Source organism: Osmerus mordax, chromosome 13, assembly GCF_038355195.1.
Source record: "Osmerus mordax isolate fOsmMor3 chromosome 13, fOsmMor3.pri, whole genome shotgun sequence".
Lineage (NCBI taxonomy): Eukaryota > Metazoa > Chordata > Actinopteri > Osmeriformes > Osmeridae > Osmerus > Osmerus mordax.
Genome location: NC_090062.1, coordinates 912,588 through 925,275, shown reverse-complemented (window position 1 = coordinate 925,275; position 12,688 = coordinate 912,588). Strand labels below are relative to the sequence as shown.

At 42.4% G+C, this 12,688-nt stretch overlaps 3 protein-coding genes across 4 annotated transcripts; 2 read left to right on the top strand and 1 right to left on the bottom strand.

Moving 5' to 3' along the window:
• Positions 1-240: 240 nt before the first annotated feature.
• Positions 241-1,094, top strand: polr2l (RNA polymerase II, I and III subunit L). Its single transcript, XM_067249331.1, has 3 exons — positions 241-336; positions 519-630; positions 821-1,094. The coding sequence occupies exons 2-3, from the start codon at positions 536-538 to the stop codon at positions 927-929; spliced, it is 204 nt and encodes a 67-aa protein (XP_067105432.1). The 5' UTR covers positions 241-336; positions 519-535; the 3' UTR covers positions 930-1,094.
• A 191-nt stretch (positions 1,095-1,285) lies between these two features.
• On the bottom strand, positions 1,286-5,971 carry LOC136955772 (cleavage and polyadenylation specificity factor subunit 7-like). Of its 2 annotated transcripts, none has more exons than XM_067249496.1 (9): positions 5,449-5,971; positions 4,813-5,004; positions 4,529-4,632; positions 4,268-4,413; positions 3,809-4,148; positions 3,348-3,466; positions 2,877-3,021; positions 2,007-2,239; positions 1,286-1,710 (listed from the first exon to the last, which is right to left on the bottom strand). In XM_067249496.1, the coding sequence occupies exons 1-8, from the start codon at positions 5,527-5,529 to the stop codon at positions 2,023-2,025; spliced, it is 1,344 nt and encodes a 447-aa protein (XP_067105597.1). In that variant the 5' UTR covers positions 5,530-5,971; the 3' UTR covers positions 1,286-1,710; positions 2,007-2,022. The 2 variants fall into 2 exon arrangements, with proteins under 2 accessions (XP_067105597.1, XP_067105598.1); XM_067249497.1 differs by having other exon boundaries at positions 2,016-2,239.
• Positions 5,972-6,302: 331 nt separating this feature from the next.
• Positions 6,303-11,719, top strand: sdhaf2 (succinate dehydrogenase complex assembly factor 2). The gene is made up of 4 exons (XM_067249499.1): positions 6,303-6,428; positions 6,821-7,044; positions 7,188-7,297; positions 11,043-11,719. Exons 1-4 carry the CDS (start codon positions 6,402-6,404, stop codon positions 11,171-11,173), a joined length of 492 nt encoding a protein of 163 aa, XP_067105600.1. The 5' UTR covers positions 6,303-6,401; the 3' UTR covers positions 11,174-11,719.
• Positions 11,720-12,688: the final 969 nt, after the last annotated feature.

The window sequence follows — 12,688 nt, the reverse complement described above, 5'->3', positions numbered from 1 at the left end:
CATCTCACAGGAATTTGCGAAAGGATTATGAAGAAATTTTTTAATAAATCAGCACAAACGCCATATGGTTTTGAATCCCTAACTATTTGTGCTATTGCAAACCTGTAATCCTAAATATGTGCAAATTCTCTTAATTTGACCTGCGTTAAATAACAGTACGTTTGCTAACACTCTAAAAGATGTATACTCTGAACATAGCTTAAAGTGTCACACTATAATGTTTCCCCCAGTTCCATGCGCTCGATGCCAGACGACACTGCCTCAAGCCAGAGCGCCTTGGCCAGCTAGGAAGCGATAATTCTTACCTACTCAGAACCAAAGTTTTCAACAATATTCGTGAGTAGAGAAAGCATTTACTTTAAATGAAATAATGCGTATTGATAAACTATGTATTAAACCATCTCCAACAGCCTCAATAATTATGGGAGTACCTGGATGCAAAACACGCGCCTATGTGGCTAGTCCTGGCTAGCTACATAGCCCGGCGTTTGTTGACATTTTTTGTTTTACGTCTCTAGGTACCTACTGCACAGCAATGATCATCCCTGTTCGTTGTTTCACGTGCGGTAAAATTGTAGGGAATAAATGGGAAGCGTACCTCGGTCTTCTCCAAGCAGAGTACACTGAAGGGTGAGACTACATACTTTATTTTACTGGTAGTCACATTTTACCGTACTATCAAGATACAATTAGTATACTTTATTTTCACTAACATGTAGGCTACTCGGGAATGGAGTCATGATAGGTTAGATTGACAGATTAAGCTCTCACAAATCTAAAAATGTGTTCCTGAAACTGTCCTCTCTCGTTGGTCATACAGCGACGCCCTTGATGCTCTGGGTCTGAAGAGATACTGCTGCCGCAGGATGCTTCTTGCCCATGTTGATCTCATTGAGAAGCTGTTGAATTATGCTCCGTTGGAGAAATGATAGTTTACAGAAAACACATCTATTCCGTCTTATGAATTTATGACCTTCATTTCACCTAATTTCTTTAATCAATCCCAGGACCCTCATGCATGGATATTAAGGCAACTAGATCATCAAACCAGTACTCCATTTGTATTATTTTCTAAATAAACGTTGACAAATGTGTGATTGTTTCTGAGATGGCCTTGTGTTTGTTCTAATCATGTTATACCAACATGTGGCTGTAGTTAAACTGTTCACAATGCACTGAATCCTTGAGCAACAACAAGCATCACATATATTCACTTCTACACTTCACTCTTCTACTCTCTTGAAGAAAAGTGAAACCCTTTACACTTAAGAACATATGTCAAGGCTTCAATTTAACAACCTTTTTATTTCTCAATTTCTTATACAAAAGAATGGGGACAGATGAAAAACATACATGACACTGTAAAATATATATAAAAAAAACCAATGTGCATCCAGGTGTGGCGAACAGCAATGGTTTCCTGCCACAACTCTAAAAAAGATTTATCAAACAATAGTTACATCAGTAAGTGAGTGAGAGAAACATAAGGGACAAGGTGATGCTGAAACGGAGAACTGGAACGGGACGAGATGTTGATATAGGTGATCGAAAGGGGATCTTCTGGGACCTCTGTCAGATTGTGGGGACAAGGAGAGCTACGGACATTCACGTTGTCTCCATAATTCTGTTCTATTACACTCCATTATTTAAGGTTTCTAAGCAGTAGGAGCTGCTTCAAACTGTACCCAGCCTTGACGAACAGTCTCAGTCCTAGAGAGAACACAGACATACCTGTCAGGTATCCAGACCCACATCAAGAGTAAACAGGTTAAGCAGTGAAAGACTGTCCAGAGTTATGTAATGTATTAGGATGGGACTGGAATCTGCTGGACACCTGAAGTGTGGCTTAGAACACGATTTGATTCGAACAGAATTTTATAAAGAACAGACATGTATTTTTTATAACTGAATAGCATTGTGTTTCAAACCACAACCACATTTATTACAGTATTTATCATGTATTAGGTAGTACAGTTGTGCTTACATTGTACGTCGAGTAGACCTACTGTGTTTACCTAGCTATTAGCGGTGTCTCTCTCGATGGTCCCGGTGCCTGTCTCGTTCTCGCAGCCTCTCTCTGTCTCGCTCCCCACTTGAGGAACGCTCTCTGTGTCGTCGTGACATCCCAGCAGACTCCCAACCCTGGCTGTAGAAGTCCTCTCGGTCCCTGTCCCTTTCCCGCTCACGATCTCGCTCCCTGTCACGGTCTCTCTCCCTCTCTCTGGAACGATGTCTTTTCCTGTAGGTAGAAAGAGAGAGAAAGAGAATAAGACCACTGGCTAGTTAAACATTCTGTATTCTGCAGAATACATTTGTGTCATGAAAAACAATACACTGGTAGTACTTTAGGCTAGTTTCCCAAGCCTAGTCCTAGACTTAAAAAGTTGTTTTTAACGTTTTTTAAGACTGATAGGAGCACCAAGTACTGTTGGTATTGTTATGTTTTAGAGTTATGGGAGGGGAAGTTTTTTCTTAATAAAGAGGAGCATTTCGGCTCTCTCACATGCAAGTCAGTTTCTTTGTTGTTTTCTCTCAACACTAGTGCATGGTGCTGGTAGGGATATCCAAGCTGTGGAGGCCAAAGGAGGGAATCAGACTGCGTGACATAATTCCATATTCAAATGCAATACCGGGGCTCCACTGTTAGTTTTGAGGAAAGTTTACACGCTACATTACGGGTATACTCATAATAAAATCATGATGCTGATACCAAGTACAAATGTTTACCATGCTGTATTTGCCCGGTACAAGTAGCATCAGTGCGTCTCTATTTAAAATGTCAAGAGATTTTAGCTTTGGACTAGGCTTAATGTTTGTGAGCCTGGTCAGATATGACACATGGTCACATGACCCTTAATGCATGGTCCAGTGCTGACCTGGTGCCAAAGTTTGCTTGAATGGAGACAAGGCAGTCTTTAAGTGAGGTGACCAGGGTTTGACATCGCTCATCTCCGAACACTCTGGACTGTTTAATGACAGCGATGGCCGTTAGAAGTGTTTCCATGGCCACACGCAGGTCTCCTGTGAGGGCAACACAACAGTCAGCAACATGATGACCCAATAGCAGTCAAGGATGAATAATGGCCGGCATAGGCTAAATACATACACATGCTATATTGAATGATATTGACTCAATGAAACAAGCCTGTTCTGTGAAATTCAATAGTTCATAAAATCTGAGTTCACAAAAGACTACTAGCATGCACAGTGCAGTGAAGGGGGAACCCTTGGGGTTTTCACATTATGCTGTTTCCGTATTATGGATTGCTATGCCATGTACATTTCCATCTGTAAGTGTCTGTGTTTATGGTACTGTAGGTTACCCTCTGACGTAGTGTCAGTCTCACCTGCCGTTGCCCCAGACACAGCCTTGGTGATGGCACTGCTGGCTATGGCTCTATTCCTGTTCATCAGCTCCTCAAACTCCCCATCTGGAACCAGGGGTGTAGGGGCGTCGCTGTCCCGGCTGCAACACAGCAAAGAGACCCACACACCCGCACATGACATAAAAAATGCAAACCCGCTGAAGTATAAACCAGGCTTTACTTGGCAAGCGAAACACATCAATCCATAACTTTTTCCATTCAAGTTGTGGTAGAATTGTAGCAAGACGTACATACATCTAACATCAGTGGCAGTGCATTAGTGCTATGAACAGCAAAACACAGAAGCAATTGTAGTCATGTAATTTCAATTTGACATTAGTAACAAATTCCAAATACCCCCAAAGTCACTGAATCCCTGTATAGCGACAAATACAGAAAACACCCATAAGTAGTTTACTAAGAAAGAGGCTGTGTGAGCTCACTTGAGTCGGCTGTAGGCTGAGGTTGTGCTGTAGCTGTCGTGTGCCGGAGGAAAGAAGGCTGGGTTCAGATGGAGGCTGGAGGGGGGCGGCTGGCTGTGCAGGTGGAGGGGTGGTGGGGGGAACAAGTGGGGCATGCTGGGAGGTGGGATGTGTGGTGGGAGGAGGGGAAAGAGTGGAGGAGGCCGGCTGAAGAAGGGAACGGACAGCGGAGGGGGCCTGTTGGGGAGGTGGTGTGGGGGAGGAGGTATGTGAGGGATGGAGTTGGGCTCCAGAGACGGCACGGAAGGATGTTTATCTGTCGAATCTGTGGACTCCTTCGAGTTAGCCCGCTGGGGCACACCTGTGGATACACGCATACTTTCATTAAAAAGAGCATCAGCTAGCGGCATTCCACATCGGGGTCAAATCCGAGAACAGTTTTACATTCTACTGGGTTGACATTGCCAAGTGGAGGCTTACGTTTGTTGGCCATGGCCTCGAACACAGCAAGATTCTGTCGAGTGGCAAAGCGACAGTCCACCTTCTCCCCATTCATTTGACAGTAGGGTAGCGCCTCCAGCAATTTCTGCAATGACTCTTCTGTGGCCACCACAACCTCAGCATATCTATGGCACCGAAAAGAGAGAAAAGAACAAAAAGGCGAGAGAGGACAAGAAAGTGAAATGAGGGATAACTAAAAACACTATGGGAGGGGATTAGACTAGGGTTTTTCTATCTCACCCTCTAGACTGGCCATTGGCTCTGTTCTCTGCAAATTTGATCTCGACAATGTCCTTGACCCCCAGAGTCTGGGCCATGGTAGTCAAATCTGTATCTGAGGTCCACTGAGGAGACAGGAGGAGGAAATAGGGAATGAGGATGGCAAGGGTGTAAGAGGATTGGTCTGAGTAAGTTATTGAGAGGAAGGAGTCGGTAATTGCCTTCTACAATGGGCTATCTAGAATTTAATGAGTACACTGATTTGAGTGAGTTTAGGTGTGTGTGAATAAACACGCTACACTTACCCAGGAGAAGTTGCCTACATAGACTGCCAGTCTTTTGGTTGGTGCAGCACTGCGAGTGTTCAGAATTGATGTTGCGCTAACTTCCTCCTTCGTTGGCCTGTTGTCTTTCTTGGAAGGGACGGTCTCATTAGGAAGTCTCTCCCGACTCACAGAACCCGTGAGGACATCGTCATAAAGATCATTCATCTCATCCTACGGAAAAAAATGATCATTGGAATTATATTATCATGGGTTATCCTATTTTGAAACGATATCCTTGTTAGTCTATGGCAGTACACCGAAAGGTTAGTGTCAACATTTGTAGTCGCGTTGCACGGTAGTATGGCTTCCTCCAGAACCTGACTGCACTGGGGTGCCCGGGGTTCTAACTCGGGTCCTTAACGAACGCAACGGCCACCTCAATAAACACCGCTTTGCCCAGCAACGCCACCGAAATGTTAGCATTTTGATAGCGCGGGAGGGCGATATTTAGACTAAAGTGTGAGTTTAACCAATTATACAACTCGGTTACATTTTGATTCTTCAGGGTGCAACGCTTGTAATCAGGATGTTAAAGCTTGTACAATGCTTTGGTACATTAATAAGTCCTACTGTACCTAGCACATATCTCTCCAGAACAATGCAAATCCATCTCACCTCTCCGTTGTGGTTGAAATTGTCATCGTAGATATCTAGGTCTTGGGTGTTCCCATCGGCTGAGGTACCTGTACCCGCCATCCCCAAAACCTGCACGGCACTGTAGCCACCGTTCTTCACGTTACGTTACTAGCTAGCTAACGGTTCAACAAACGTCTTATACTCAAATAAGAACAGTTGAAACGTGCACCGGTACTGGCATCTACGAAAACGAGTACAGCTTCATATTAGCCAGCACTTTTGAGATATATGACAGGTGGCTAGCTGGCAACACTTTTGTTTAAGCGCTACTAGCTAGCGTACCCCTTCCTACACCACAGCTAGTTAGCTAAGCGGTAGCTAGGAGTAGACGTGGACGAAACTTAACAGAGGTAAACAAACACCAGTGACAAGATAAAATAACGTACTTTTACAATGAATATGTGACACAGATATACGAGTTCTCACATGAAAAAACACAACCTTCTGATAATACGAGACAGACTGGCTAGTTAGCTAGCCAGCTAATAAACACACAGCTAGTTAGCTAAGATGCCCATAAGTGGGGTTGATTGTATCGTTGAAATACAACCGACGAGAAACACTATCCAGTACTATGCTATCCAGCTATGTTGTATTATTCAAGTTAGCAATAAATTATCTTCGGCAATTTCATCTCCCGTTATTGAAAAATAAAAAATTAATACATAAATACACTCAAAAAAGACAACCAAATACATATATTAACAGTTTCACTGAACAGAAGAAAAAAATATTGTTAATCAATTACTAGCTACAGTACCTCACTGACTCTTGACCTCATCAGTATGGCGTCTACGTGTATCCATCATCACGTTCTTGTGTTACCATGTTACGTGACTGAACAGTAAACAATAATTGTACATTTGGCATCTAGTCATAGGGCATTCGTTTCTGGACACTAAACGGTCAAGCGGGTGGAAAGAAAATATACAATGTTGTCTGCAGTTGCTGCGAAAAGAGTGAGTGTGAATCGTATTTGAAACACTATTTTGATCTTGTTAACTGACGTTGACCTACACATAGCTAACTTCATGCGGTGCATTTCCAGTTTGCTTAGCATTTACGTTAGCCTACCAGCAGCTAGCTCCGAAGGACTTTAAGGAACAACTATCTAGCTAGCGGATTTAAGCAAGTAAAAATGTCAAATTCATCTGTCAATAATTACAATGTTTCATCTGTGCCTATTTTCAGTTTCATGTTACAGTATTCAAAATGTGTTATAGGATTTCAAGCACATACAATACCATGGAAAATATGAGGGTAGCATCAGAAGGACCATCCTTTAGTGTGTATAACGTTGTGGTTTATTGTTGCTATTATGACATAGCTGTGCTTCTTTCTCCTGGGCCAGTTGGTCAGTGGGGTGTGCCAGACGTCATGGCGATCTGGAGTGACAGGCCTAATGTCAGCACGGGCATACCGTGGAGAGGCACCTGAGGATTCGAAAGGTGACCTAATTGAGATCCCTCTGCCCCCCTGGACAGAGAAGGTCGGAGAGACTGTTGACATCAAGAGGAGACGGCTGTTGTATGAGAGTCGCAAGAGGGGAATGCTGGAGAACTGCATACTGCTCAGGTTAGAGAGACTATAAACACATTTCCTTTAAGCGATTAGTTACTTCATATCAGTTGCGTATTTCTTAAGAGTCTGATGATAGTTTACCTGTATCAACTCCAAATAAATGCTAAATTTCTTCTACCCCACCATCCTTTCTGTAGTCTTTTTTCCAAGCGGTACTTGAACACCATGAGTGAGACTCAGCTGCAACAATATGACAGACTGATTAATGAGCCCAGCAACGACTGGGACATCTACTACTGGGCTACAGGTGAGGAGAATTGTCTCTTGTTTCAGACCTTGTGTTTATTATTAAGGTGAGCTAACGTATGTTTAAGCATTAGACATGTGAATTGCATCTTTGTTACGCCCCCTCCAATGGCTCGGGGGAGGAGGAGTACGCAACTGCCCATGGCCACACAGTGGTGAAGGGAACAGGAGGGTAGTGCCAATAATAGATTGCCACAACCACAATGCCGTACATGGGTTTTAATAAGCACACAGATGCACATACATATACTCAAACAATGGGGAGGGAGGACAACAGGCAAAGGGTTAGGAGTAGGGCCGTGCCAGCGGTCTGTCAAATCAAAGAAATGAAGAGAAATGAAAGAAATATTGCTAATAATGTTTTTGTCTTCACATCTTGAACAAAATCAAAAATTACTTCAAAATAACTTTGCCACACACATTTATTAACTGATAGGCTAAATGCTGAGCTTTAAGATAAAAGGGAAAGATAACCATGACTTAAATGGGGATTCACTGAAATGACTAGTATTGCACAGATCCAGCACTGACTTTTTAGATCAGAAAGTGACCCAAACTGCACACTTTGTTTGGCAGAACAGTCATTTAAAATTGCTCAGCATGACTATCATTATTATATTACGAGTATTTCCAATTAACATAGTCTGCCTCCACAGATCCAGAGGGGGCTTGGACAGTGACAGACTGTGGCTGTGCCAAGTGTTGTCACAGCCTCACTTTGGGAAAGCATGCCCTACTGGGAACATTAGGGGAGACTGTTGGGCACAACATCTAATTGTCTTCTTTGGAAAGGGCAACATTTGGGACACTGTCATGTAGGGGCAGCATAAAGGGCACTTCATAACAGCACCTTTTTCCATTGGAAGTAAGGGCATGGGAACAGTCCAATTTAGGCCATTGTAAGGGCACCTTATAGGGTACTGCATCACATTTTCTATACTATAAAGGAACTCTTTTTACATTTATAGAGGGAACACTGTCATTTATTGCATCCTGTGCACTCAACCATATTTCACAATGTGAATGGCAGACAGATAGGGCACTTGGTCTAATTTTTGCCACTGGGCATTTTAGAAACGCTTTCAACCATGGGGCACCAGGCAGTCACCCCCTGAGTCTTCCAATGGGCCTGGATACACCCATGGGGACAGTATATTGCACCTATAATATTGGGGAAGCCAGAGGAGAGGTAATATACAGGCTTGTCAACATATAGGCTACTTTAAACAATGAAAATACGTTATACAATTGAATAAAAAGTCCTCCTTGATTCTTTGTGTTTCAAGATTACCTGAAAAACTGATGATAATATTCAGGTACTGCTTTGGAGCAAGGTATACCCTTCATATTTCCTGGCATAGTTGCCCGTTCAAGAATGTCCCACATGCAAAGACATAGACAGATGCAGACAGACTGAACAGTGTCAAGGCTTGGCTACAGTGGGTTTGCTTCCTTGTGTGTGATTCCAGCAGACTACATAGTCTAGGCCTACCTACATAGACTGCAGTCTACTACCCTCCTTTCTACTATTATAGTCTACTCTCCTTTCTATTACTTTTTACAAAGGATGGTAGGCTGCTCTTATGTGTTCATTGCCATCCTTAAGAGTTGCTAAAGTGTTATTTCATATATATATATTTATGTTTTATTTTTATTTTTAAGAATGACAATTACATTTATCTAGATAAACTATGCTGGGCCTGCTGAACCTATACTTCTTCCACAGATACTGGTCAGGGAACCATTACTTCTGTCTCTGAAGACCCTTGGGGCTGGTGGGATAAACGCTCTTTGTATAATCTGAGCACCTTCATCCACCACAGGGTTGTCAAAGAACGGATACGCCATAATTGATTGTAACTTGTCTAGACGCTCTGCTTAGTTTCTAAGTCCTTACTTTATGTCAATTAACCAGTGGCTTTTGAAAACAAAAGTGACATTATTTCTTAACTTGTTTATTTAAATTAATATTTTTGGGAGATGAAGTAAACATGTAGCTAAATCATTAATGTCTGCACTTCAAAAAGTCTGAATTTACGTTTCCGAACACAGACTAAAGTGGTTTGCGCGCAGGAATTTACTCGACGGAACTGTCTTTTGAGATTCTGTTTCCGCCTTTTTGAAATTATTTGCAACACATTTTAGTTTAGCTTGACTTTTAGCCTGACACGGATCAGGCTAGTTCCAAAGTATAAGTTACCTTGGTTACGTAGCTAGAACTAAAATAAGCCACCTTAATGGAACGGAACTCTCGCTAAAGTAAGTGAGACTTGGCGAGATAAGTCTAGCTTTTCCTTAATCGACGTTGATGGAACACCCCCCAGGGCCCCGTTCGTCGTAAGGGTTGAAGCTAAGTTAATCAATTGTCCCTTTAGCCCGTTCACATTAGCGAGATGAGTGAGAATAGCAAATATCGGTTCGTCAACGGCTGATCCGCATCCAAATCATGTGGTTAATTTAAATCAGGCTAAACTTATCAGGGAAATTGCACGTGCACGTCCTACTTCAAAAGGCAGGAAAGGTCGATCACCAAAACCGTGATTTTCTAACGGTATGATGGCGGAAAATACGAAAGAGAGAGCGGTGATAGGCTATTCTCGCCATCCGAGCAAACTATTATAATGAGTCTCTAAGAAGACAATAAGCATATATTATCATGGCTAAGTCAAACACCGCCACCGCTGCCAGAGCAAGACAAGCAGCTTGGCAAAAAATTGCCAATAAGCTAAATGCGAAAGTTTTGGGGAAATGTATGGGCTCATTTTTAAGTGCCTCATTACCCCAATCAATCAGATCACATTTCTTTAAATGTGCCTGCTGGTATAGGCTTAATGGAAATTAATAATCGAATGAGATCTTGCTAGCGAAAATAATGATCTCAACTCTTTCAGAATAAGTAGGCTAGATAAAAACAAGGCCAAAGAGTATCTAATTGATACGAATTCATAGACAATTATGAGGATATACTGCGCTTATATCATGTAGGCCTACTATATATGTGCATGTAGGCCTATGTGTAAATCCCTCTTTGATTTAATTGACTGGGACATGGCCAGGGAATATGATGAATTGATTCATCAGCTGGTTAAGCGCCAAGTACACTTTTCTTACAGCAACGCATGCTGCGGCTTTGCCAATGTTTTCTGCATCACCTATACTGTATAAAAATGTAGCCTATAGCCTACCTGACGCAAAAAACCTCAAGGCTAGGGTCACAATGACTGATGGGTCAGAATGACCCGAAGATAACACAAGGGTTAACAACCTCCCCCCACACAACACAAACAGACACTTATATAGGGTGTGGAGCTCTCCTGATTGGCCAACGAGGAGCCTTGACGGACACGCCCACGTCATCAGCCTGAAATGGGGGAGGGAGTCAGGTGGCTGAGAGGGAGTCAGGTGGCTGAGCGGTGAGGGAGTTGGGCTAGTAATCCGAAGGTTGCCAGTTTGATTCCCGGTCATGCCAACTGACGTTGTGTCCTTGGGCAAGACACTTCACCCTACTTGCCTCGGGGGAAATGTCCCTGTACTTACTTTAAGTCGCTCTGGATAAGAGCGTCTGCTAAATGTAAATGTAAATGCACCACACCCGAGGCATCAGATAGGAAGACAGAGAGAGACAAACAGCCAATCTCCCCAAAGAGAGAGAGACCGTAACAATCTTGTTGAATATCTCTATAATTCAACAAGTAATAATAAGTCTCTCTAAATGTGTTTTTGAGTTTTAATTCATATCTTCACAGAGGCCCACCCCACACCTGAGGTGTACGACGGAGAGGTGATGGACATGCTAAAAGAGTTCACTAAGAACCGGGACCAGGAACAGAGACTCGATGCCCCCAACCTGGAGTACCTGGACAAGAGCAGCCAGTGAGGCCCATCATGGGGCATGAGACTCACCTGGCTCAAATACATAGCAAAAGACTTGTGTTTTAAGTGCATTTGAGTTATAATTGGTTATAATGTCAAGTGGTAATTTAACCATGTGCTGACAGATGCATTAATCCAGGTCCGCTGAAAAACTGCAACCAGGTCGGCTGGTCGATCTATCCATCTGTCTGTGATATAATTTCTTCTTTCTCTGGTCCAAACTGCTGGGTGGGGCTAGGGTTAAGCAAACCCTTAGCATATAACTTCAGTGAATAAACATCTTAAACAATGACTGTGATATTCAAATTGACTCAGATTAGGAAATTGGTTAGTCAAGATTAGGAATCTGAAAGAATTTAAACAAGCCACTGAACTTCTAAATTATAAAAAACAATAATAAGCTTTGTCACACCAACACACACACACACCCCTGATTAAAACAGAGCCCCTTGTATGATGGATCTTTTTTGTGAACTTATACAGTTAATGCACCGCTTGTTGGTTGTAATGTAATAAATATGCATGCCATATAAAATATTTATGTTCTCTACCAGTATGTCCTGCTTTTTGTTCATGGCTGTTAATTACTTGACAACATCTTAAGACAGTTAGGAATAAAGACCATGTCTCAAACTTCTGTTGAGGCTGCAGAACTAAGCATGTGGATGTTACATAAAGTATGTATCTGTAGCACCTCTAACCTGAATTAGAACGATAGCTATATATCTATTACCTAGGCTCTGAGCAAAAATTGACAAGACGTAAAAGGAGACTTTACTTTTTTGTAACAGAACAGTTGTCAGGTTTATTACACAATCACTGAGCAACTATTCACATAAGTGTTTTATCTTACATTAGAAAATACTCAAAAATAAAATAGAGCTATTTGATTCGAAAAAAATAGGAAAACAAAATAAATTCTCCTTGGGCAAATGGAAAGTCACTCTACTCTTCTTGCTACAACTGAGAATTCCTAATAAAATGAACATAAGAACCGCGCTAGCGGTACTGGCATCATGTAATTTGACACTTGGCTAGTTGACCCTTTAGTGACAGCATATTCTATGTGGGTTACACAAAGTATAGGTTATGTTAAGGTTGCAGTGTCCTTACTCAAACACTAGATGGCAAGAACAGCCTATGTTTTTCTGTGCCTCTACTTGCAGATTTTCTTTATTTGCTTAGCACATTTTTCCACAAAATATTATACATTTATAAATACACAGCCCCTGTGTGCCACCATTGTCAGGGTTATAAAGAACAGCATTGTTTGCCAGAGCCTTCTGTAGGTGTCGAAAGGCTTTCATAGCCTCAACAGACCACTGAAGCTGGTTTGGAGAGCGCGCCCCCACCATGTCTGTTAAGGGACATTGCTGGAAGTTCCTTACGTTTCTGTGGTACAGGGCATTCTTCCAGTGCCTGAAAATCTTCACTTGATGCCGAATGATCCCATGACCAATAACAAAACCCAGGTACTCCGTCTCCCTCCCAGCCACTGCGCACTTATTCGGGTTGACGG